This window comes from Magallana gigas, chromosome 6 (genome assembly GCF_963853765.1).
Source record: "Magallana gigas chromosome 6, xbMagGiga1.1, whole genome shotgun sequence".
In the NCBI taxonomy this organism is placed as follows: Eukaryota; Metazoa; Mollusca; class Bivalvia; order Ostreida; family Ostreidae; genus Magallana; species Magallana gigas.
This window is the reverse complement of record NC_088858.1, coordinates 39,445,988-39,471,702: the sequence shown is the minus strand read 5'-3', so window position 1 is coordinate 39,471,702 and position 25,715 is coordinate 39,445,988. Positions and strand designations below refer to the sequence as shown.

The window sequence follows — 25,715 nt, the reverse complement described above, 5'->3', positions numbered from 1 at the left end:
GTGATATTAATAAATTTACGCCAGCAACAACATCGATGACGGACCTCGGAAAAATTTGATAGAAAAGCTAACTGGGCCTTTGACCCGGGTGAGCTAATAAAGCGGTTCTCTCAAAGACATACATAGCAAGCCAGTAGATGTGCGTTATTTATTTTGGCTTTTTGCAATTTTTTCGATCTCCTGACAATTAAAGATAGATCAGAAGTTATATACTAGTATGACAAAACTCTTCTCAATAATTATACATGTACAATAATCACTAGTTAGTTATCATAAGATCATTGTGTGTAAAATAAATTTTGACCCCTGCAATAACTTGAGTACCAATGCCAAATATATGAATATTTATTTAAAATCTTTCCATCTTCTCTTTTCGAATATGATTAATAACCTGTAGTTGACAAAAAAAAATTCTAGTCAATCGTTATGCTATTCTAAAATGAGATGTGTGGTACATATTCAGGCCATTATTAATTTGTACATGTATTAAGAAACCGATCAGCCTGAAGTAAGATTTAATGAAAAAGCTATCAAGATTATTAAACTAACCTTATTAATCTTAATTCAAGATTTTAATAACAGAATCTTTCATATGTATCTCCATATGAAATTTTATAGAAAAATTATTACTAGTAATCTTGTTTAAATTCAAAACTCAACTAAAACTTCTTGATATTTATTTCAAATAATAAATTCTTGTTCGAAAAAAAGATACATAATATAAAATTTAAAGAAAATCACGGAGTCGTGTCTCTATTTTTTAATGTAAATTGGACAATGCGTAATATTTATTGATTGTAAAATATTTGATACAATTCAAAAAAAAATTATACCTGCATATGAATATAAAACTACAAGTGTAAAAAAGCTAACATAATAAATCGTGTTGCTACATACATGTACATTTTGCTCAAATCTGGAACTGTTTGATGTATGTAAACAAAAATTAAAATTATAACATCCGATAAAACAAAACATACATGCACGTGTACAATATCTCAATATTTTACTAAGTCGTAACACATAACACCAACAAGTTTAAAAGGAGAAATAAACACCGAAATATCAAACAGACATGAAAATTAACAAAATTTTGAATCTGTTTTATTATATCATCAATTATAACAAGAAAGCAATATGACGAAAGCGTCAAAAGAACAGCTGCAAACCATTTGTCTTTTTCTTTTTATAAACAAAATAAAAAATGTAAAAAAAAACAAAAAAACAAAACAAAACAAAAAAAGGAAAGCTGTCAATGTGACGACAGAAATCGGGCTTCTTTACAGTATCCATATTTCATTGTCGATCAAAAAATGAAAATATTATGCTTATTTCTGTGGGGCATATTTGTACAACTGAAATGAAATTCACTCGAAAACTGTAGGAGGAGTTATCTGGACAAATGATGCACTCTGTGTAAAAGTACTTAGCTGGCATTTTTCTCATTAATTCACAAAAATACATGTAATAGACATCTTGCATATATATACAACTGAATTAAAAACCAAAATGGTCTTTTAAAACTGTAGGAAAAATTATCAGAACAAATTGGGTAAACTTTATGCAACACTCAGTTAAAACTAATTACATATATGTTCAACAGCTAATATTTTTCTCATGTTTTGTGAATATTCACATCACTGATATATGTACAATTGATCTGCAAAAAAAAAAAACAACAACAAAAAACTTCCTATCTAGAAAACTGTTTGAGGAGTTATCCGTACAAAAGGGATATCCTTTTGGCAGCCGATCATCCGCCATTTTCTCCAGTTCAATAATCAGATTTTTTCCCACGGAAAACCCCGCTAAAAGTATATTTGGATTTTTTTTTAAAAATCACATTTTTAAGAACACAAAAAAAATCTATTCATAGACATATGGACAAAATCCTGTTGAAAATTATTAAATGCAAAGAAACAAAATACCATTTATTTCAAAATACATTTTCCTTTTTCATAATTTTTAAAATAACATTTGTCTCATCCAACCACACGCTCTAAATGAGCAAAGCTTCGTTGCTTACATAAAGCAGCAACGCACAGCTACTTTTTTTTTACTTATATTATATAACCGACCGGCAACTGGTGGCAGTTAATAACACCTTAAATACCCGCCCCCTTTTTTTTTACTCGAGTTCATTTATATTTGAAAAATGATTTATGTATTCAAACAATATTTACATGTATAGAAAATTGAACACAGATATTAAGTACAGTGAAACCTGCATGATTTGCCAGATTTTTGGCAGCTGATTTGAATTCGTTTTAACTGCGCATAATTTTTGCTGTATTTAGTTAAGTCGTTAAATTTATTCATAACATATCCCTGATATGATATTCCAGGATAAAAACCTATTACAAAATGGAAAAGGTTTAAAAACATATCAATATTAATCAATATTAATCCTCTGGGTAACCCTCTTTGATTTTTTTTAATCTTTCGATGCATGTATGCTCCCCTCATAAAATGCATATTTCAAAGAGAGGATACACTTGATTACCTTGACCTGACAGATAACGTATAATATATTTATGATATGGTATACATGAATTATAATGAAATACATTATATATTTGTTAATGCCTTAGGTTGATCATGAAGGAGTAGTTTCATCAACAAACTCACAATTTATCAAACGTATAGAGGGGTTGTTTAATTGTAACAAAATATTTGTCATCTGAAATATATATTAAAAATAACGACATAAGTAAGGAATGAAGTGTAATCATGACCGTATTACACACATGAGATGTATTTCGTCTATATGCTTACTAATCGTCTTAATACAACGGCATTTGAGCAAGCATGTGCATGTAACATGGATTCTTCTAAGTGTACATGTATTCCATTTTTATACACGTGTAATTGTCAAAATGTGTCGATACGCATGCAAGTCTTCTATAGGTATCACATTAGTAAATAAAAATCTGTACACACATGTTACTAAAGTTATTGGTTATTGCATTGTTGAAAAATCCACAGAAGCTATTTCATTCTGAAAATCTTCGTTAAGAAAATAGTTTAATTCGTTACAAAAGCTATTAAAAGTATACACAAAAATACAATAATCAAAATAAAAAAATGATCTATGAAACGAGTTGAAAAAAACCCTGTAGACCTATAGATCCAAAGATTTAGATGAGCTCCGGCATACAATGATGATGGATGAAATGAAGAAAAGCGCCGAGGCCGCCACGGATACGAGAACCCACCACAGCATGATACCCACCGCCATCTGGTCGTGGCTGTAGAGGAGGCACGACCCCGAGGAGCCGCAGGAACCACCGGACCAAATCAGACAGGACTGATCCAGGACCCAGCCCACCAACACCGGACCTGGAATCATGCCTACAACGAAGCAGACGACAACGAATTTTAGAAAGAAGCACACGGAAATGTAGAGAAAGAAGAAGACACTAAAGATGTATACAAAGTAGGAAGCAGACGGCAAAATAGAAGAGAGAGAAACAGATCGCCAAACTATAGAGAAAGAAGAAGACGACAAAGATGTATAGAGAGAGGCAGACAAAGATAGCGACAAGGATGGCGCGTCATTTCAAAGCATTTTACAAGCCGAGTTTTAAAATTGATCCGACATTTTTATACAGAAATTTAGGATTCATGATCGAATTTTTTAGATATATATAGAATTTATAATACAATTATAAGACATATTTTCATGAAAACGTCTTAACTCAGTTAAAAAGATCATTTTTATAAATGTATTGATTAATTCAAGGTTTGCAATGAGGATTGTTTAAAAAGGCTGTAAGTATTTTAAGATACAGATTTTTTGGTAAAATACAATGGTGGTAAAAATTTTATCTTTGATTGTTTAAATTCAATAAATTGATAGTCTGTCGATCTCGATACATGTACACGTATTAATAAATTTCAATAACAAGCCGCAAAGAAAATATAATTCACACACATACATGTACATAAAATATATTTCCAATTCTGGTCATATTAACGCAAAAATAAATAATTGTCAGAACTATTCAAATTAATGTCGATGACTTTTATGAAAAAAAATTCACTGAACGTAACATATTTTTTATTCGATTTTAATGTCATTTTGGAGGACAATCGTCAAATTTTTCCAAGTTAATGGTTGAAAATCAAACTACGAGGAATGAAATTAATAACTATCCAAGTTATGTACACACGCCTTCAGGGAAGAAGTTGTAATTTACACATTTTTAATAAAATTGTAGGGCGTTACCAAGCTAAAATTCATGAAAATCTTCCTGAAAATGGAATCAAATTTAACCTAAAAAGTTAAAATTAGAAATGCAAAATAACAGAATGATATAATCGTGAAAGTATAATCGTATGTATGAGGCGACGTCCTAATCTCATTCCCATTGGAATGTTGTTGGGGTTTTTTCAGTTCATTTAATTGCTATAATTTGTTTCACATTATATCATGTACTTATTATTCTTTTACACTATTATAACTTAAATTTATTTGAAAATCATTTGTAACCGTATAACCGTGGAGAGGACGTGTATAGGTATTGTCTGACGTCCAATCTTTTATGCCATTTGATGCATAATAAAAATTGGATGTTTTGCTCTCGTTTTAATAAATCTGTTGAAGGTTTGGATCAGAACATGTAAATCCACATCTGTACATCATGCACTGAGAGAAATAATCGTCTCTTACCTAATAAACGTATAAAAACCCATTGTATTCCCAATGCAAATGGCTTTTCATGATCTTCAACACATCTAAAATTGAAAAATCATAGTTTAGATTCTCCACACCCAAAGCATAGTTACAACAGTACTAGTAACAAACATACACATTTAACTGTATGAGTAACCAAAACAAGCAAAATAAGTAAGTATTCAATCTGTCATGTTCTAGTCAAAACTTTTTTAACACATCCCTGTATTTTCTTTTTAAACGCTTCTATTATAATTAAGCAGCAAAACTGGAAATTAAGAAGGGGTTTCCACAGATAATACTGGTCATATTTAACATCAAGAGAAGCGGTTACTGAAGCGGTTAAAAATTCTTTGAACCAGAACGATTTTACCGCCAAAGCAAAAGTTAAGAGAACTTGAACCGTCTAAAACAAAGTATTGGCATTTCCATGCTGTTTAATATTAAAATTTTGTGTCAAGGGTAGTTTCAAGTTTTGATTTTCCAGTGTCTGTCTGTAATAACATTATGAATTAAATTTGTAACGTTTAGTTCAATACATTTACCAATGAGGCAAGTGACGTACTGTACGGGGTACGAGCGGTGTTTGCATAATTAGACAAAATGATAAAAATAACGTAAAAATGTCAATAATTTAATATTTCAGAGTATAATTACTGAAAATTAAATAAATATAGTGAATAAGGAATCATTCTTTGAATATTACAGGATGATAATAACGATCGTGACGGGATCAAATAACTTTTGGGCTTTGTTGAATTTGATCTCGTCCCGGCTATGTCGTATTCCTTAATTAAATAGCGTATGCAGACTGACTACAATGTGTTATATATATTACATATAATAATGAGATAGTGTACCTCATGGTCACCATTGATGTGGGAGTTACTGCGGTCAAGACAAGCAACATGGCAAGAAACATACAGGGGGCCAGGATATTCAGCTGCGAACAGTTGTCTTCACAGCGTCCTTGTTTCGCTGTTGCAGCTCCCCCTACACAGCTACAGTTATGGTAAGCAGCCTAAAATACGCCAAAACACAAAGTTTAACTATGAATCATAAAAATACAGACTTACTAATATATATAATTTTACAGCTTTGATTATAAAATGTTCAGTTATAATTAACGGAAGTTACGTGGAGATAAATATTTTCTTTACAGCTTTAATTACAATATCATGAGTCTTCATTTGTATGAGTCACGTGACTTACCATTGGACCCATTCCTACACTACTTTGACAGCCAGCATGGCAGGGAGAGTAGTAAACCTTTTGATCCGCGCCACAAACAGCCGAAAAGCTTTGGCGATCACAGTCACAAGAGGCGTGGCAGGAGTCGGCGTAACCGTCAATGATACTGGCGGGAAATATGCGAGAGCAAAATATTACAACAATTTAAGAACAGTTTTATTATAGGTAACAGTACGATTGGGCTGCTTGCTTCAAACCAACTGCAAGTTCACTGATACATGTATGTTAAAACCAATTTGCAAGGAGCAAAAATAATGCAACAAAATATAAACACACGGAATGTTACGCGTGGTAATTAAAGGATTTCGTAAATTATACTCACGAACTTCCGGTGTATGAAACTTGTAGTCCAGCTAATTGGGTTTCCGGACATCCTGCCAAAAATGCTATACCGAAAAGTCCCGAGAGCAAGGAAACGATTGCACAAAGTCTTGTCATTCCCAACATCTCCAGCCGGAGAAGTTTGACGAGGAGACCTCCCAGGAACATACCAAAGGATCCAACCAAAATCAAACCGCCTGAAGAAACAGAGGGATTCCAATACTTTTAAATTCACATTCTCCGTTTAAGAGAAAAAATTTTGAGTATGATAAACTACGTAAAATACATATATAGTACTGATTACTGTTTTAACCTATAAGGTTTCCAGAAGTATCGAAGTCCAAGTTGTATTGTTCCGTTAGAAACTTAAATGAGAATGCTCCTACTCCGGCAATTATCAATGTCTGCACACTTCCGGCAAAGTTCATCAACATGAATACGGGATTTTTTAGCTATGCAAAAGAACACTAAACAATAGTCAATTTAAACATTACAGGTATATTCTTTACCAGGAGTATATACAAATCAAATACACATCGCTTTTATTATGTAACAAATAACCTATGGGTTTCTTTGGTATGTATCAAAATAATCATTATATTCAATGTGACTCAATGTTCGCAGAAGTCGTGAGTACCCTTAAACACAAGAATTTACATTCCATGCGGATTATGGCATGTAAAAAAAAATTAAAGCAAAATCACAAATTTACATCCGAACAAACCCATAAAAAATTGGCAATCCACGAAAATTTGCCACAACCAGATGATTCTATACACTTAAACATTTTATTTCAGATCTTTTTATGAACAAGAAAGACTATACGTTGTCTTTAGAATAAAAGTATAAAACTTATAAAAAAAAAAGGACTTGTACAAAAGTTATTTCTTCAAAACGAAATTTAGTGATTAATGTGTTTTATATAGAAAATTCCATACCAAATGCAGGAATGTCTTAAGGAATAATTTGAAAAGTTTTCCCGCCAGCTGACACAGTGTGAGTTTGTCGTCATCCGGGTCCTTGGGTTTATCGTCTGTTCGGTATTTTAAGCTCCCTGTTTGAACAGATCGTAAAAAATCATGAAAAAAGAGTTGTTAAAGTAAAGCGTGGCAAAATAAATTTTACTCTATACGGAATCCATACCTGCCATTGATTTGGGGTAGAGTGAAATTGGGATGGCAACGAGGACAAAGAATATGGAGGTAAAAACGAAACCTAACCACCAAGCTCCGACCCATCGGGGATCTTTGGCGTCGAAGTCAACACTAAAAATACAGAGATGGATCAGGAAAGGCAATGAAGGTTATGAAAATGGATTTTAGAGACCATGTCGAATGTGTCAACTACAAAGTGAATTTACTACTTTGATTTAAATATGCAGAATTTAAGAAGCACGGCAATCTACATTACGCGGGAGTTCTCCTATACAGGAGGCATCCTACAGACGACTTCCTAGAAAACCTTCTCTTACCTCACTCTGTCAAAATCCACGTAATAGTTCTGCAGGATCTGGCCGCCTGCAAAGAAGCCAGCAGCCACACCAATAGCCGCGGCTGCGTAGGTCAAGCCTGGAATCAGAAGTTTTATCCAATTTTATGTTGACAGATTCTCAACATTACTCACAATAAGATTTGACTGAATGATTTAGTCCAAGAGACGTAACAAAAAATTACTCTGGTATGACCATTATATTAATGCTTAGATTATTCTGATTTGCAAAATACATATATAGCGGGTAAATGGGTCTTTAATGCTAGTACGCTGTTTTTATCATTATATTACAAAACATGACAGAAACCAAATATTGACCATGATATGCATATAAAAATATGTCAGTCAGACATTGATTGTTCTTACGTTAAATTTTAAATGGTAAATTAGAAGGGAAAATTATAACCGGTATATTGAATAAAATCTACCGGAATAAATGATGTCTTGTACGCATAAAACAGGGGCCTAGCATCGACGGTGGGGGTACGGGGGGCGCGCTTGGCCAAAAAAACTTGTTTGGAATATTAAAAATCAATATAATTTTTTGTAAAAAAAAAAAAATAAAGAGCTTCAATTCAATAAGATTTTTTAAATATGATTTTCATTTCTTAATTTCTTTTGGACAATAAAAAACCTCATTGTTCATCTCTAGAGGATTGAACATATGTAAGTAACTGATGTTTTTTAACTCATTATATAAACTATGACTTAAATAGCAGATTTTTTACCTATTTTGACGCAAATATATAAGTACTTTTTCATACCTATGTAAACTGCTGCCAAGGCCTTTTCTTCATTTTCTTCGATGTAAACCAGTCCAAGGGTAAACATGGGAGAGAACCCTATCCCATGAACCATCTGCGCTATGACTAGGGCCGGGATGAACCTGTCCCCCGGGGAATCACAGCTGCTTATAAAACTATACACCGCACCCCGCGTCCCGTTACAGACGCTTGTTGCGTTTGTGCCCTGTGAACCACCTGAAAAGATAGCGAAATATGAAATGACAAAATGCTCATTGTGGATTCGAACCCACAACATGTACGTATTTAGAACCAAAAATGAGGGGATGGTTGGTGCCAACTTGGGGATTCATGGTTTCTGTCACAGAATTCTACATGTAACTCAGTGGGGAGTGTTCATCCAGTAAAACAAAGCTGTCACAGTCTGATATTTTTACTGAACTAACAATCAGAACAAAAATATGGTAACTGTTTGCCTAGACTTATTGTATATACATGTATTTATTTCATACAGGATCAATGTTCTTCACTCTTGCTTAAAGAACACTGTTTCTTTACATGCAAAATGTGCATAAGAACACTCAAATTAATCTTATAAGGTGGATTGCATGATGGTCAAATAACAAATCAGGCAACGTGGTCCAATAACGAATGAAGTGAGTAGGACCAACCTCCAAAGTTGTATTCCTCCGCCAAATGAGGTACGATGAAGAGGAACGACCCAATGCCCATGATAACAGAACCATAAGCAACAACACGGGGCTTATGGAGCCTGGCACCGATGAAGCTGACAAACAGTACCACAGCTAGGGCGCCGAAATCCTGGGAGCTCGCGACGACCGACGACTTGGTCGAGGAAATACTGAAGTGCTTCTCTATGGCGGGAAGGCCCGCGTTAGATATGCCGTTTACGGCGAAGCCCTCCAGGAAACACAGGATGAACACCCAGACGACGAAGAGCATCATCTTGTTCAAAAACTGTAAACAGCTGTAAAGAGAGAAAGGCAATGTTCTAAATAGTTATGCTAAAAGAGCGCGCACAAAAACAAGTAAATTTCAAAATGATTCTACTGTAAAAATACGCAATGTAAGGAGGTAGTTAGCTGTACTGTAAACAGGCGAAGGATTCCGGCCTTTAAGAATGCATGAACTTAACACTATGATTAACTGTATAATGTCCATGTATATGCAATGTGATGAGGTCGTTAGCTGTAAACAGGCGAAGGATTTCGGCCTTTAGAAATGCATGAACTTAACACTATGATTAACTGTGTAATGTCCATGAATATGGAGGACAGATTGTTTAACAATTACAGTGTACGAAAAACATTAAGCGCTGTAATATTTACAGTAGAAAAATCACTGCCTGTGTATATTTGAAAAGTGTGAACAAATATATCAAAGAATGTCAAGCAAACCAGATCCACGAAAAATTGTAAACAATAAAATCTTTAAAGAAGGAAAGGAGGTAAGCCAATGAATGGAAAAGCACACATTTTGATTACAATCAGTTGTAAATTAGAATATTTTGCGTAAGATCAAAGAAAAACAAGCTGTTTACAGAAAAATAGGAGAGTATATTAAGAGCAGATATAAAGAAAGAAATACTCTGAACTGCTTTATATAGAATATCTAAATGTAAGCAGATATAAGAATGGTGAATAAACCGTAAGCCTATGATGATATTATACACTGTAGGGTGTAAACCTATGAAGATGTTAAACACTGTAGGGTGTAACATTATGAATATATCATACAGTAGAAAGTAAACCTATGTAAAGATAGTGTATATTATGAGAGATGTCTATCTAAAATCTATAAAAATAATCAAAAACACCATAAACTACGTAAAGATACTAGTAGTTTACACTGTAAAGATGTAAAGAGAGGACAATTCATAGCTTTGCACCATTAATTACAGACTTATGCAGGCACGTAGCGTCGGGTGGAGGGGGCAGCCCCCCTCCCCACATTTTTGCACGGCAAATTTTTAATTTCTTTCTTAATTTACATACAAAACATTAAATGAACATGAGTGCCCCCCCCCCTTTTATGGGACCATGTAAAAAATGAATTGAAAAAAAGGAGATGAACAAATGAACAGTGAAAGGATAATGAGATTTTTTTTACCTGTCAAGATTTTTTCGATGAGTCTGCCCCCCCCCCCCCCCATTTTCAAAAACGATGCTACGTGCCTGTTATACTACAATACATGCAGTAAATATCAGTAGTTTTGATCGTAAATTTCAGATATAATAGATTTTGTAAAAAGTTCTACAGTTTTACTGAGATTGAAAAGGAAATAGGTTTACACTGTGTGTACTAGTATACTGTATACACTCACTTTGGTTTACATGATCCCCAGCCAAGTCTGGTGTCCTCAGCATCAGTGGTATCATCCTTGGACGGAAGCTGTAAACACAATGTAGTGTTATTGAAAACTGAGGCATATTGAAACAATACTGTTTCTATACATATATCTTGTCTTTTTTAAAAAGTCAATGTATGATTCTGTTCACCGGAGTTCTAAATAAATGAAACTGAAAGAGAATTATGATTTTTTTATTCGGATCTAGTACTTACTATACTGTTTGCTTTTAATAAAGAGACATATATTTCAGATAAACAAGGTAGAGCAAAAGCTGCCCCTTTACCCTCCAAAATCCGTAGGTCCGGCTTTTTTTATCTCCAGGTCTATTATCCGGAGCCATTTCGAAAGGCAAACAATGACACGAAACTGTACAATTTGTCAAATGTTATTATCAAATTGTCCAAACAATATGCTAAAAGCAGTTCAGAATCAACAACTGATCAAGATCCACAGTATCCGTACCCAGAATTAGACCGACTTCAACAGACATGTACTGAGTACTCTGAAGTCCCAAAACAAAAGAATACAATGTAATTGCACTTAATTCTTCAACTAAAACTGTTGTTACATTTCAACAAAATTGATTTTTGGGTGGACAAATCGAAAAAATGGGCTCCGACATCTGTTACACGTGATTACTCCAGGGAACGAACAGCCTAACGGTTTGAGCTGTTATAAACTGGTTTTCCTCTAATCTTCAAGATATCTAAGGAAATTTGGGAAACTGAGCGGTCAGAATTCTTATGATGAGAGAAGAGTCGTTCAGTTGTTGTTCGGTGATAGCCAGGGGGAAATTCCAATGGTTAGTCTTCTTAAAACTTGTTTCTTACATCATTCTTTTGTATATATATGTCAGAAACCTGTTTCACAAAAACATACCTAGAACGAAGTTAAATCTTAGGAAAGAACTTTTTCCAAAGTTAACTACTTGATGGACAGATTTGGTGTTTGAAATTGGCTTGAAACTTAAATTTTTCGTTTGGACGTAATCAGTTTTTTTTAAAAATGTATCAATGTCACGTCACGGGCCGTCAAACAATTATTTAGACAATAAATAAAATCTAAAATAAATGTCTTTCCTAAACTAATATGGGAATTCATAATATTTTGTTATTCCTCTGTAGCAAATTTTATGCTTTGTGCCTGTTTTACTTATTTTAATTTCTTATAATTTTGTACTAAAATGGTTAAATGCTTTAAAAAAATGAAATATTTATACGACTGGGACATTTCTGTGGACAACTTGAAAATTCACCTGCCTTATGGATATTGTTGTAATAAAAAAATACTAGTAGTCGTTTGTATCCTATTATATGATATGCGTGCAATATAACTATCAATGTTACAATTACATTCCAAGTTTTATGCTGTTTGGAGCAAAATTGATTGTTTCATCAACCTGTGCTACTGAATGTAACGCTGGATATCCATATGTCACGTCAATTCCCGATAATTAAGATTTATCCTTCCTCCAAAAGTTTGTGAAATTCATTTTATTATGATGTTGTCATTATTTATACATTTGCCTTGCCATTGATGCCTAACACTTCCATATTATCCTTTTGACAGCTCTTCCTCAATCCCGCCAGCCCAAATAACTACATGAGCGTAAGTAAAAGAAACACCAGTATCATGCGCAACAGTTGTTCTTCATTATCTACCAGTTTTGCTCTGCACAAAAGAACATGAGTTTTTGTTTGATGAAGGTATAAAAGCTGCTGTTGAGTTGTAAAACAACCAACCAATTAAAACACTTTCGTATTATGCTTTTAAGATAGATTTATCATTACACATGCATTGAAAACAATGCAATGTATCTCCAAAATCGACGTAATGTCCAACTCCCGTATCTGACAAAATAGACCGACCATTTACCTACTGATAAATGTAATACAAATCAAGAGCTTTCATGAATCCACCCTTCTGTCCTTGAAGAAAGTTTTTTACGTACACAAAGATAAAAATCCAAATGCTAGTGAAACTGAACAAGATTCTCCAAATATGATGCTTGGGAACTCACGTCAGAAGAATATTTTCTACAGAAATTCCGAGAAACAATTTCCAATTTGAACAATATTTTTCCAATGAACTTTCAGTGCAGTTATCAAATTCCGCTTGTTGTTTCCCGGGGCTCTGTCTTGATTTAAAACACATCGTTTTATATAGCAGATAAAGAGCTTATTTCACAATTGAGCTGCTAGATTAGAGACACCGACAATATTTTGAACATGGATTACAAATGACAAATGATAAGTGCTATCGAAATCCCGAATTGTAAATATTTTCCGAGTTTATCTTCAGATTTTTGCTTCTTCAATAAAAAGAATTGGCATCATATGAATTTGTAATGCTAAAAGAGTTTTGCGATCGCTGCTAATGCAATTGAAAAACATTCAGATTCTCTATGAAAAGATTTTATATATATTACCGTTACCAAAATCTTCATAAAAATTGTAACCATTACAGTGCATTGTTATGAATAAGAGGCCTCAGCTTGTTAAGAATTCTCTTTGATCTAGTATCACGCGCCCTTAATATATCATCGTGGGACTTTGTAGAGCTGTGAATCGGATATATAAATAATAATTATGCAGGGTTAATATCACAGTCAGAATTGTGTGTGTATGTTCACTCACTGGTCGATGACCACTTAAATCTTTAAAACAAATTTTTATAGACCTAAAATATTTTGTAAATATTGTGATTCTGAGTAAATACATGTACATGTAAAGCAAAATTCCCACTGGCTTAGATTGGCATCCCCTCTTTTCACCCTTTAAGCAGATTAATCAAGCGATCCTGTGGCATTAGGAAAACTGTCATTTAATCATATTTTTGAAAAGGATTGATCCCACCTAGAACTGTAGTAACTATACGAACTCTGCAGCATACAGTGATACTGGTGTTTCAGAAGGTTGGGAGGTCAACAAGTTAACCATCGAATCTACCCATCTACTTCTACCTGTGTCCAAGTAGCGTAGTGGACAATGCACTCGCTTTTCACCGCTGCGATCCGAGTTCGATCCCCGTGATCGACAGTGGTATGTGATAGGCTATGGCGGTCGCCCGCTTGGACACGTGGGTTCTCTCCGGGTACTCCGGCTTCTTCCCACACCAATGACCCCCTCGCGCTAACATCCGTGCCAACGAGAGATATTAATATAAGTTGTAGAACTTGCTTATCAATCGTTGTAAAATAAACTTCAATACTTCTACCTGATCAACTTCTCGGTTTCTATAATAATATTCTTTAGATTTTGAATTGCCCACCAACGTTTTTCTATAATTTTAAAATTGACCTTATAGTCAATTCAGTATTTTATAGTTCATAACTTAGGTTTACTGGAATTACTTTCCATATTGCATTGAAGTTGCTAAGATTTGCTATTTTTCTATCTTTGGTACCATAGCAACAGTAGCCCTTAGCAACAAATTTAAGTAATTTCACTACTTATTACATCAATATGTATCATTGTATGCAATATTAAGAAAATTGGTGACTAAGCGTGCCGGAACCTCTTTATTCAATTTTGATTATTACATAGAATTGATCTTAATAGTTATTTAGTCAAGAAAAAATCTATATATTTTACCTTTAAAATTCAGGAAATTTCCTATTTATATAGAGCTCATCTTCTGAAGGAGATCAATTCAGTCTAAAAATGGCCCCGACAATCGAACACTTTTAAGATAGTTCAATAAAGCAAACACCGATTACTGCCCCCCCCCCTCCCCCAACGATTTGAGACAGTACCCACCTTCCCGTTTTGGTCCACCACCGATACCTGTATCCCATCTTCCCCGTCATATGCTGCATTTATCTCCCCTTTTGATCCGGTTTCCGTCATCTCCTGAAATAAAGAAATTGTTCATTATAACTAGCATATCCGGTAAACGTTGCTGATTCCGATGTAGTTTTGCCAAAATAGGATATTTCATAAAGTATATCTCAAGGTCATAATGTCCAAAAACGAATCAGTTTATTTAGGGTTTGAAAAATGTAAAAAGAAAGAAACATTTCGTTGCGGCTTTGTCTTTCGGCATCGAAATTCATTTTCGGAAAGTTTTGTGGCTTTTTTTTTTTATTTTTTTTTTTTTACTAGTATTTAAATAAAGGAATCGACGAAAAAACTTTGTATAGTAAATTGAATGACAAAAATGTATAATCGTCCAATGTGTCCATTGTCGAAGGAACAACTGTGATCTTAAATTTTGAATGGAAGCGTTCGTAATTGCAACTTCGCTAGCCAAAGGTTTACGGATTGTAAACCCTTGTCTCATGGATAGTAAACCCTTGTCTGAGGGATCGCAAATCCTTATCTTGCAGATCGTAAACCATTGTCTTTTGGATCGTAAACCCTTGTCTTACGAATCGTAAACCCTTGTCTTACGGATCGTAAACCGTTGTCTTACGGATCGTAAACCCTTATCTTGCTAGTCGTAAACCCTTGTCTTATGAGGAAGGATTATAACTTACTGACCTATGCCGATTGCCTCAAATCAAGCTGCATTACATTAACTGATAGATATATTTGAAAAAAAAGCAGAATAGTACCATTTATTCTAAAAAACAAATCAGATAGGCATAGTTTATAATTGGGTCTAAATGCTTATTGGTTTGATTGTAAACTAAAATTTCATCTTCTTTTTTAATAATTGACTTTAAGGTTCTATGAAAAGCGACGCCATTTCTACACTTTTTAGAGCGTCAAAATCTTCTCTTTTTTTGGGGGGGGGGGGGTCACAATGGGAAGAATACATTCCAAGTTTTTATTATTATGGTTTGATATTAATAACAATGTTGTTTGATTTCCTGTCTCTCTTTGTTGTGAACGTTGAATCTAGAGACAGTTTTTTTAATGGCACAAATCTTGATGAATTTCATGTGAGATCCTAATTCTTATATCCGTATAAATATATAGGTTTAAATGCATGAAGGTAAAAACACTGCACGTTGTTTAAATTTTTGTCTCAAAACCTGTCAACCAAACATGGAACTATTAGAGTTTTTTATGTTGTCGTTGTACATAACTCCCGGAAAAGATGTTGTCTGTTCACAAATTTTAGCACAATTTTAAACCTCTTTAAAATACTGAAAATAAAGACCTACCTAAAGTAACAAACTAGTAAAATGCTGGACACTTTAAATGTATTTAATTACATTCTACAGTCCATTGTTGACATCGAGTTAATGTTGACCCAAGGTCTCTATTTCGCAGTTTGGTTCCCATTTTCAGTAGCTTGTGCTTTATCACTTTCTACGGTTGGTCGCTTGACCCGGGCGAGTTTAAGACACCCTTTTATCTTTATGTTCACCTTTGTGTGATGAATAAAAGAGAAGATCACAGCATCAGGAGGGTCGCCATTCAATTACACTACCCCGACGTTCAGGTGGCAATACATTAAACGAGATGTACATAAACTTTAAATCTAGGGGGTAAAATGCTTTTCCGAAATACACAAGGACGGGGGCTAAAATTAATTATGTAATTTCCTGCATCTCTTGCAGTAGAATAACTACATGCAACGACCAAAGGTGTCCATGTACAACATAAGGAGACTATTTTGTATGTATGTGTGGTATTCACGTACTGCTTTATAAGTGAATGCACATTCCTGGTGTTATATATGCATGTTATGGTCACGGTTGCCAAATCCACGTGGGAATATTTATTTCTTATCATAGAAGGGGCGGGATGTTTTTGTTAAATAGACGATGTTTTTCTTTTTCTTAATTCCAGATAATTTTCCGAATTCCGAAAGTTGATAGAGCAGATATCAATGACTGGTATACAGTGCTACTTATAACAGACACATGTTTATGCATACTCTGTAAATTCATATGCCTTTACATATATAAACAAATAAAGAACGTCTTACCTTTCGTGATTTCTATCCAAATATAGCACTTTAAGGCTGAGATTCGCTTGAATGCACAAGACCTCCGCCCCCTGTGTTGTACGATTGTTATGTTGTACAATTGTTCATTCAGAACCATTAAATTGCAGACATGACTGTGATTTGGTGATGATCAACATTTTGGGACTGGGTGCGAGACTACCAAAACAGAAAGTGAACTAGAGCAGAGCTCGTGGCAAAGCCCCGAGTAGGTCTTCCGTTGTTGCTGCGAGTTGAAAATATATGTTACGATTATAATGACTATACTTTCAGTTCTGCTTTTGTTATAAAAACGTGTTGTGATTGAAAGTCTGTATATAAAACGTGTTTTGAAAAAAGAAAGGAAGAAAATATTTTAGGAAAACTATTTGTCGAGCAGAGTTTATGTAATCGTTTCAAACATTGTTTAAAAAATGAGATGTTTAATGGCGAGTTAAATTTTCAAAGGGTAGCAAGCATTGTTATAAACATTAAACAGTATGTACTCATGATTCATGTCAGGAATTGTATTTCTTTTTTAAACTGAACTCGCCTACAAAACACGTAAACTTTTCTCAAAGATAACTTCTATATTAAAATATTTCTAAATTTTAGAAGACTATGTGCATGTTTAGAATTGCGTGCTGACAAAATTTACAGACCCTAAAACGTACTACTACACCAAAAAAGCGTGCGGCTAACGTGCGAGAAACGTTTCGTGTAAACCTTTTAGAGTTTCATGTAAACCGTTTAGCGTTTCGGGCAAAGCGTGTAAATCGTTTCGAGCAAAGCGTGAGAGAACCGTTTGAAACGTTCATCAGATTTCATTCGGAACTCTCGGACAAGTTAATTGTTTTAAAATGGCGCCCGTGTTTTACATTACTTTAACAAAATTGAAGGAATTTTTAACAAACAAAAGAAAGGTATATGTATTAAAAGACGACTAGTTACAGAGTACATGTATATTTAACGTTTTCATGCGATGTTTTAGTACTGAAACAATATTAAAATTCGCTATAAATAAAAAATATTAAATACAGTTAGCGAAACATGATTTCTATTGGAACAAATTAAATCAACTTTAACTTGCACGATAATGTTTTGATAAGCATGTATTTTTATTATCTATTTACATCGATAACTCTTACTGAGACCATTCGGCTGTGTACAAGCAGCACACATAACCTCGGACATCGGGGCGAGACCTGCACCTGGCTGAACCTGTCAATCAAACTCTGTGTATTTGTTTTCATTGGATGGTCAGGCGTCTCTCTTTTGTCAAAAGCCGACTTCAAGGTAATCGGAATCAGAATTTGATGAAACACACAATTTAAATGATAGAAAATTTATTAATTATTTGAACAAAATTAAATGTAAACATTGAAAGGAAATAAAAAAATTAATTATTATGGGAATCTATACGCATGGTACTCAATTCAAATAGATTATATTATGATTTTATTATTTTGTGTAGTAAAATCACCCTTCCAACTGTTACTCAATTACATAACAATTGATGACCTGGGGCTATAAATGTTCTGAGCTGTGTGCGCTAAAGCGGCACAAGATTCTCGGTCGCATGCGGCAATAGAATTAATACAGACTGGCCGAATAAACAAAGGGGTGGGAAAGTGAAACAAAATGTTACACAAAAGAAGAAACCACCAAAAATGATTTTCGACAGATCTTGCTATCTTTTCTCCAATTAGAAAAAAAACCCAGCGCGGGCACCTGTCAGCGGGGCGGGAGGAGTGGGGGGGTGGCAATGAGTTCGCTTCCACAATGAAACTACAGAAGTGATTAATATGTGACCGATAGAATCTAATCTAAAGTTGTTTAAACTCATGTGAATATTTTCTAAAATAATCATTGAATGCCTCAATTCAGGGCATTCCTTTATCGTGCTAGCACCTACCGCAAACATGTAACATGGAACTTTGATTATAATTTGATTTGATTTTTAAACTACCTTGTACGCTATCGTATAAATCAATGCTTAATCAACTATACATAATAGTTGAAAACATAATAAAATAAAGTTGTGTCCGTGCGGAATATGAAACATAAACGCGTCATAAGGTACATGTACAAGAACACGAACCGACCGCGGATCACTTAACCACTCGCGCCGGATCTCCTCAGCCATGTGCGAGGGATGAACATTATTCAAAGGTTTAATATTTGAGGGGGGTGGGGTGGGGGTGTTGATTTAAAACATTAATTGTACAGTTTTTAAAGTAGTTAACATAAACCAACCAACCATTAGTTTATGTCTAACGATTTTTCCGATTTGGAGTAATATCGTTCATTAATATTCATTTACACTCAAATATTTAATTAAAAATATACAAGTAGGACAAACCTTTATAACATAAAGTTAAAACAGTTCTTGTATATTCGGCTATATAAACTCAAACACGTTCATATGCATGTAAGTGTAAGTCGCGGTGTGCGAATCTTGTGTATTAAATAACCGCTTACCGCTAGGTAATGCAGCCGTGGCTGATCTCCTCGGCCGTGGGCGAAGGATAGATTACGTAAAGGTACAACGCACAGAAACACACAGCTCAGAACCAAGGAAGATTTGAAAAGTTTGCAGTATAATGACCTTACTCTATCAAATAGAAGTTCTTTATTTTCAACTAAAAACCCACAATTGATCTATGTCATTATTGCTTTAGAGAATGACATTGCTTTCATTAATTAAATGAACTATTTCTTACTTGACATCCAATCGTTTAATCCACAAAAGATTTTGTGTAATCAAAACTAAAACAATTCTTGAGTTCGCGGCTAAATAAATTCATATATGAGAGACGCAACTCTCGTGTATTAGATAACCACTGACCGCTAGGTAGTCCAGCCGCGACCACGGTGACCGATTTTCTCGGCCGCGGGCGAGGGAGAGCTTACGTAATGGTACACACACAGCTCTGATTCAAGGTAGATTTTGAATGCATGGTGTTTATAACAAAAAGGTAATGCATATATTTTTTCATTCCATATTTTGTGTTTTACTAGAAAAGAAAAAGAATGTTTTGTTTTCCAATTCCCGTTTTTTAAGGATTGTGCACTATAACACTTAACAACAATGACTTAAACTCCTAAAAAAAAGCATGTATTCTAAAAAAAAAAAAAAATTCTTATGAATTAATGCCTCCTGTATAAACCAGCATACTTTCTGCGGTAACTTCATGCCAGTTGTACTCACAAAGTCTTTCGTTAACTTGTCAAATAAAAACAGGTACATGCTAACATGTAAAGCTTTTTACACTCATACTACACAAATCACTTACAAAATAACATTGAAACGACCTTCATGAGATCCCAACAAACAACTTTTCCAGCGACAGCCATATCAAAATCCTAACCGTTTTTGAGTTATTAAGCAAAATTTTTTAGGGGCCATTGGCCCTTAATTTAAGGGGCCAGCCCCTTTTTATTGGTGTCAAATGAAAGCCCTTGATATTTTGCACAACTTTTATTCTACATGTCTTAACAAAATGTTTTTCGTTTAAAAGATATAAAGGAAAACATGTCTAAATTTTTGCACTTTTTTTAATCCTGTTTTTTGACCCCCTACCTTTTCCTAAATAAAAAACGTAATCTAAAAACAAAAACAAATGTGCACAACTACAATGTCTCTGTTATTCAAATTCGTTGGATTCCCAATCCCTGCTATCATAGTCTCGGAGCCTTTGTCTGGAAACAAAAGGCCCTAAAAAAATTTAAAAGGGAAATAACTCTTTAACGGAAAGGGAATTCTAAATTTTATGAATTGCTTAAGATAGTGTTTTGTAAAGTACATTAGCCCTGAAAATTTGAGCAAAAACCGTTCAGAAATGAGCAAGATATGAAGCCTCAAAGTTAGCGTCTAGGAAACAAAAAAAAAAAAGAAAAATAAGAATAATCTTAATTTTTTTCCCGCACAATAATAGAAAGGTCTTCCGTTGGAAACGGAAGACCTTAATAAACATAACACTAAGTGCTTGTTATGCACTCTCATATTACACGCTTCGCTCACAAATAATTTTTTTTTTATTGCCTTACAGGTACACCTAAATGTAAGGCGCACATAGATTTAAAAACTTTTTCCTCTTGAGACCGTAACGATTTGATTTATACCAAAAATAACATAAAGCTGACTAAGAAACCAATGAAGCAAAATCTTTAGACTTACACTGATCGAGATGAAACACCATAAATGGAAACAAAGAAAGTTTTTTTTAATTCACCGATAATTAATTGGATTTTTAAACATGAATCTACAAAACCGATCCCTTACTCCCTCACACACACACCCTTCCTACAAAATACATGTTCTCTAGAGATTCCTGTCCAACATTACTAGTATCTTAATAGGCATGACCGTACGAGGGAGTGTCAGACTCGGTACGTTCAAGCCCAATGATCATGACGCAATTTTAGACTTAATCAAAACTTGTTTACTGTCTTATTGCCTTGTGATTGAAAACAAGGGGGAAAAGAAAAGCTTTGAAAATGTGTCTCCATACACATATTATGTTGATAGTTACAAATAAGAGTAATTTTTAATTTTATAAATGATTGAAATTTGGACTGAAGTCCAAAAATGTTTCATGATCCCAAGGCCATAATTCTACAACTGGCAGATTAAGACCCCCCAATGGTGAAATGTCTTGACGTTGGCATGCCATTCTGTGACGTACGGCTCATATACATGTATGTTTGTATGCTCCAGGATGATGAACATCATTTTTGAAAAAAATAGAAAGGTATTATGATATAATATACGATAAATTCGAGCAAAAAAAAATCCGTCTTTTAAATCGGAATTTTTTTTATGTCATGTAATAAAAGGAAAAGGTAATTTTTTATAAGAATCAATTATAAGGCATATTTGTTTGTTTGTTTGGTTTGGTTTTTGGGGGTCTTTTTCATATAAATTTAAAAATATTTGTCCGTTTAGCACTCAACCATTGTGACCAATGGAAGTAGTTAAGCCATCCGTATTATAATTATCTAAAAATTGAACATTCCTAACAAGCTAGCTTAAATTTCAGTTAGGTTTTCAGGGGTTTTATTTTTATGAATAATGTATCAAGACTATATACAATGTTTCACTTCTATTTCCATTTTTGTGAAGAACTGAGCTATTAATATAAGAATTGACCAATTTACAAGAAAATCAGGTATTTTGATTCAGTTTACCATTATATTCGCATGTACATTTGGCTACAACATATTGCACAATGTAAACAATGTTAACAATGCCTTAAATTTGTCATTTTTGCATTTTTCAACAGAACTGAACCTCTTATAACCAATATTCATTGTTTTTCACTTTTGTCTTAAACATGCGTACAAACCATAGAACTTTAGTTTTTAAGAATTGTTATTTCATTTTCCACACCTCATTCATATGATAAAAAATCATATCTTATTCAATTCCTTCTATTACTAGTATTTCGTCACAATTCAGAAGCTTAAATTTTTGCATATTTAACTTAGTTCATAGAAGTCAAGAAAAAATTCACTCCAATCTTTGCCTAAAATTAGCTAATTTCATGCCATATCTCAAATTCTTTAGATGTGACCCCTACTTTTTTACTTTAACATGTGACAATGAATGTAAGTCTATTTGTATGCAAATTTTTGAAAAGGTGTAATTTTTTTTCGCGTTATTTAATCATTCAAAAATTTTGTAACGATCTTAACATCTGCTGTTTTGTTCATTAAGTACTGCCATTTGAAGCCACCAGTAAAGCAAGGTTTTTAAAACTTTGACTTAGATAGTATTTTTATAGTTACTACATATGTTCAACTTCATACAGAATTGAAATCATAATTAATTATAATAATTCAAATTATAAATATTTGTTTGATTTCTTCAAATCAATTTCCATGCCAAAGAGCTAAAGCCACGAAGGGCCAATATCGGCCTATTTTTTCATGGAAATAATTTCAGGAAATTATCAAATCTGTTTGGGACCCCTTATTTCCAAAAAATGGCATGTGACATGGGTCACAAATAATATTTGATATAATTGTCCCAAGTTTTCTTTGCCTTTCATACTAAATAGTGACAAATTAGAGTTGTCCGTTGATATTTATAAACAAAGAACTCCACTTTATATTGTTATTTTGTCCGGAAAATTTACCAAACTACTGAATATAATAATACTAGTAACCGAATCTAAATTCCTTGTGTCCAGGTGTGATATGGGCTCATTTACGTTATGGTTTTTTAAAAACTATTTCTAGACAAGCCAATTTCCACAATAATTGCTGATTTATTTTTTAGATTTATTTATTTAGTTCATTCTATAAAAAAGTAAATTTCCTTAAGGTGGCTCACTACACCTTTAAGTATTTTCTCAAATCAGCAGAAAATTACTTGATTATGATAGATAATATAATGGATAAGAAGTATTTAAGTCAAATAGGCAAAAAAAAAGTGCAATTTTGGATGAAAAATAACATTTTCGAAAAATTAATTCAGTAAACATGAACAAAAGCTCCAGGCGGATTTGAACTCATGATCTGCGGTTTAGAAGCCCAGTACTTTAACCACTGAGCTACGAAGATATACAACCGAATCGAACGATATAAACAGTTTAACAAAACATTTAAATCGCCATCTTGTGATGTAGTGTCTTAAAAAGTATAAGTCTGGGTGTATTGAAGTACCTTAATAAAATTAACATTTTCTAGCTTGAAAATTGCAAGATCCACCAAGACACTTCCAATCACAGGTGCTTGAGGGTGAGGTCAGGAACCCCATCCCACCCACCCCTCTGATTTAAACCCCGGGGTATTGGACGCTTTTTTGATAGAAATTCCTTGAAAGTCGAGTTCACAACATGTTCCATATCAAATAAATGTATCTGAAAATCAGTTGAAAATAAACGATTTATTTAGAACAACCACAACCTGCATTTTGTGTTTTGGTGGTATTGAACACTCAACCTAAAAAGCCTGGTTCTATATGGTTACATGTACATGTATATGTATTGCAAAAGGGTTTCCCTGTTTTTTTGTGATTATCTCATAAATTGCCTTTTGCTTTATGTGAGCTTTGTAGCCTCGAACATACAGGTGGGATTTCAATATCTCGCTCTCTTCTTCAGAGAACAGATTCGTCAATTTGGATAGTTCATCTTTAAGTTCAAGGAGCACCTCCAAAGATATAGAAAGGGTATCAGCTTGACAATTTTAGGTCGATATGAGAGTCGGTGGGTTTCATTTTGGTTCAAGATTGAACATGTTGGCATATTGAAGACATTATATACATTTCTGTTTTTGAATTTATTTTTTCATGAATGTACATTTGGTGAGTTCCTCTGAATTCTGATATATAAAAAAACACTTGTTAAAAAAGTTGATCGTCATTTCAAATGTGAGGCTCATCTGCCTCTTATTGCGATATGGACGTATACTGGTTATTAAATATGGCAAAATATTGGAGATAAATGTCCAGTGGTTAACCCTTAAGGGTACATGTACTAAAATTTACTGAGCGTAAATACTTTATGAGAGAGAGAGAGAGAGAGAGAGAGAGAGAGAGAGAGAGAGAGGTGCAACCTTACCGTGACATATACAAGTGAATTTCAGGTGCGGCGATTAGCTAAATCCGGATAATTTCCATAAAATAAGTTCAAAGACAAAATTTGAAAATATTATGTCATTTGCCATATCAAGTTTCAGGTTGCATTGGGAATACAATGATGTGCAAGCTACATGTAAGCTACCGTACCCAGTATACGTTCCAGCGATTACTCTTTTTCCTTTAAACTTTCAACAATCAAGCCATTACATAGTCGCTCACTAACTTTATATCGGTAAATCAGAAAGTTTTTTACAAAATAAATAAGTGATTTGAATCGAAACTTTTAGGCCAAAAAAAATTAATGATTTGTTTCTCAGGCACCGCCGCATCAGTAAAATCATCGCCGCATCAAACTTTTTTATCGTTATTTTTCCGGATTTTTATATCTTATCAATATCGGTTTTCTCTATTATAAAATCAATGTAAACAAACACTCAGAATAAAGGCTTGTCTCTGTCAGTAAAAACGTTATTTTATCTGACACATCTACCCAGTGACCAACCTAGGGGGCTACTTGGGCTAAATACAAGTTTATATAAATATAAGTACTCGCTTTTTGGTCGGTAACTTCGCCAGAATTTCCTCAGAAAGAGAGGTTGAAGTTGCCCTGTATTCTGAGTTTACGATCGTGAAAGTTAACCCCAAAAGCAATAAAATGATAATCATCTAATTCAAAAGACATTTTCATAGCCTAAGTTAAATCCTGTTGTGATTAATAACTAGCGACTGTCTTATTTTTAGAGGTTATAATCATGATAATATATGGTTGATGCATTCTCATACTGTGCACTGAAAATTACAACCGATGTTTATAACTTTAGGTGCTGATATTACAATTAGTTGGTAACTTGTAATTAGTTAATAACTCTGCCAAGTTCGTGCTAAAATAATTTTAAAACCGTTTATAGTAATGTTTAAAATAAAACAGATCCAACTATATGACGGTTGTAATTGGGTCAAAGGGTTGGACTAATACCTCCAAAATACACTGAAACACATAGACTGATTTCATTTGTCATTTAGCCAACAAAATTACGAAACATTTCATCTACAAAATGTATGAATACACCTAATAAATTATATTTAAAAAAATGGATAAGATTTTAAATTTGTTAGGAGTTGTTTTATTTTTGATTGACCTGCTTTTAATCCAAGTCAAATTAAGGTTGAATCTGTATCATTAGCATTATGCCATTTTCAAAGAATGGAAGTCTACCTGATTTCTCAAATTTCTCCCTATTTTTCTGTGAGGGAGAATTTCAGAAAAGAAGTCTTCCTAAACTAAGTTTGCTCTAGGTTGGTCCCTGTTAACACTACCACTGAAATTTCTCTGTTATCTTAAGAAATTGAAGCCTCTGTGATATTGCCTAGTAGCAGGTATAGGACAGTTGTATTGTT

At 33.7% G+C, this 25,715-nt stretch overlaps 1 protein-coding gene across 4 annotated transcripts; it reads right to left on the bottom strand.

Annotated features, from left to right (window-relative positions):
- Positions 1-1,087: 1,087 nt before the first annotated feature.
- LOC105341793 (solute carrier organic anion transporter family member 4A1) lies at positions 1,088-24,589 on the bottom strand. Of its 4 annotated transcripts, XM_066087552.1 has the most exons (16): positions 20,910-21,068; positions 16,733-16,909; positions 14,611-14,703; positions 10,826-10,893; positions 9,153-9,469; positions 8,503-8,718; positions 7,719-7,815; positions 7,391-7,512; positions 7,186-7,301; positions 6,561-6,699; positions 6,249-6,444; positions 5,888-6,032; positions 5,536-5,696; positions 4,673-4,737; positions 3,122-3,351; positions 1,088-1,660 (listed from the first exon to the last, which is right to left on the bottom strand). In XM_066087552.1, exons 3-15 carry the CDS (start codon positions 14,698-14,700, stop codon positions 3,122-3,124), a joined length of 1,962 nt encoding a protein of 653 aa, XP_065943624.1. In that variant the 5' UTR covers positions 14,701-14,703; positions 16,733-16,909; positions 20,910-21,068; the 3' UTR covers positions 1,088-1,660. The 4 variants fall into 4 exon arrangements, with proteins under 4 accessions (XP_065943624.1, XP_034323831.2, XP_065943625.1 ...); XM_034467940.2 differs by lacking the exon at positions 20,910-21,068 and adding an exon at positions 24,298-24,589 and having other exon boundaries at positions 1,088-3,351; XM_066087553.1 differs by lacking the exons at positions 16,733-16,909; positions 20,910-21,068 and adding an exon at positions 15,963-16,141 and having other exon boundaries at positions 1,088-3,351.
- Positions 24,590-25,715: the final 1,126 nt, after the last annotated feature.

What these genes read in the sequence shown, in the direction of transcription:
- LOC105341793 (XM_034467940.2), bottom strand. Translation starts at nt 14,700, where the DNA reads ATGACGGAAACCGGATCAAAAGGGGAGATAAATGCAGCATATGACGGG. An exon ending in GGAGGAATACAACTTTGGAG is followed by an intron (nt 8,719 to 9,152) that starts GTTGGTCCTACT and finishes CTATCTTTTCAG; the next exon opens with GTGGTTCACAGGGCACAAAC. An exon ending in GTGTAGGAATGGGTCCAATG is followed by an intron (nt 5,697 to 5,887) that starts GTAAGTCACGTG and finishes GGCGTATTTTAG; the next exon opens with GCTGCTTACCATAACTGTAG.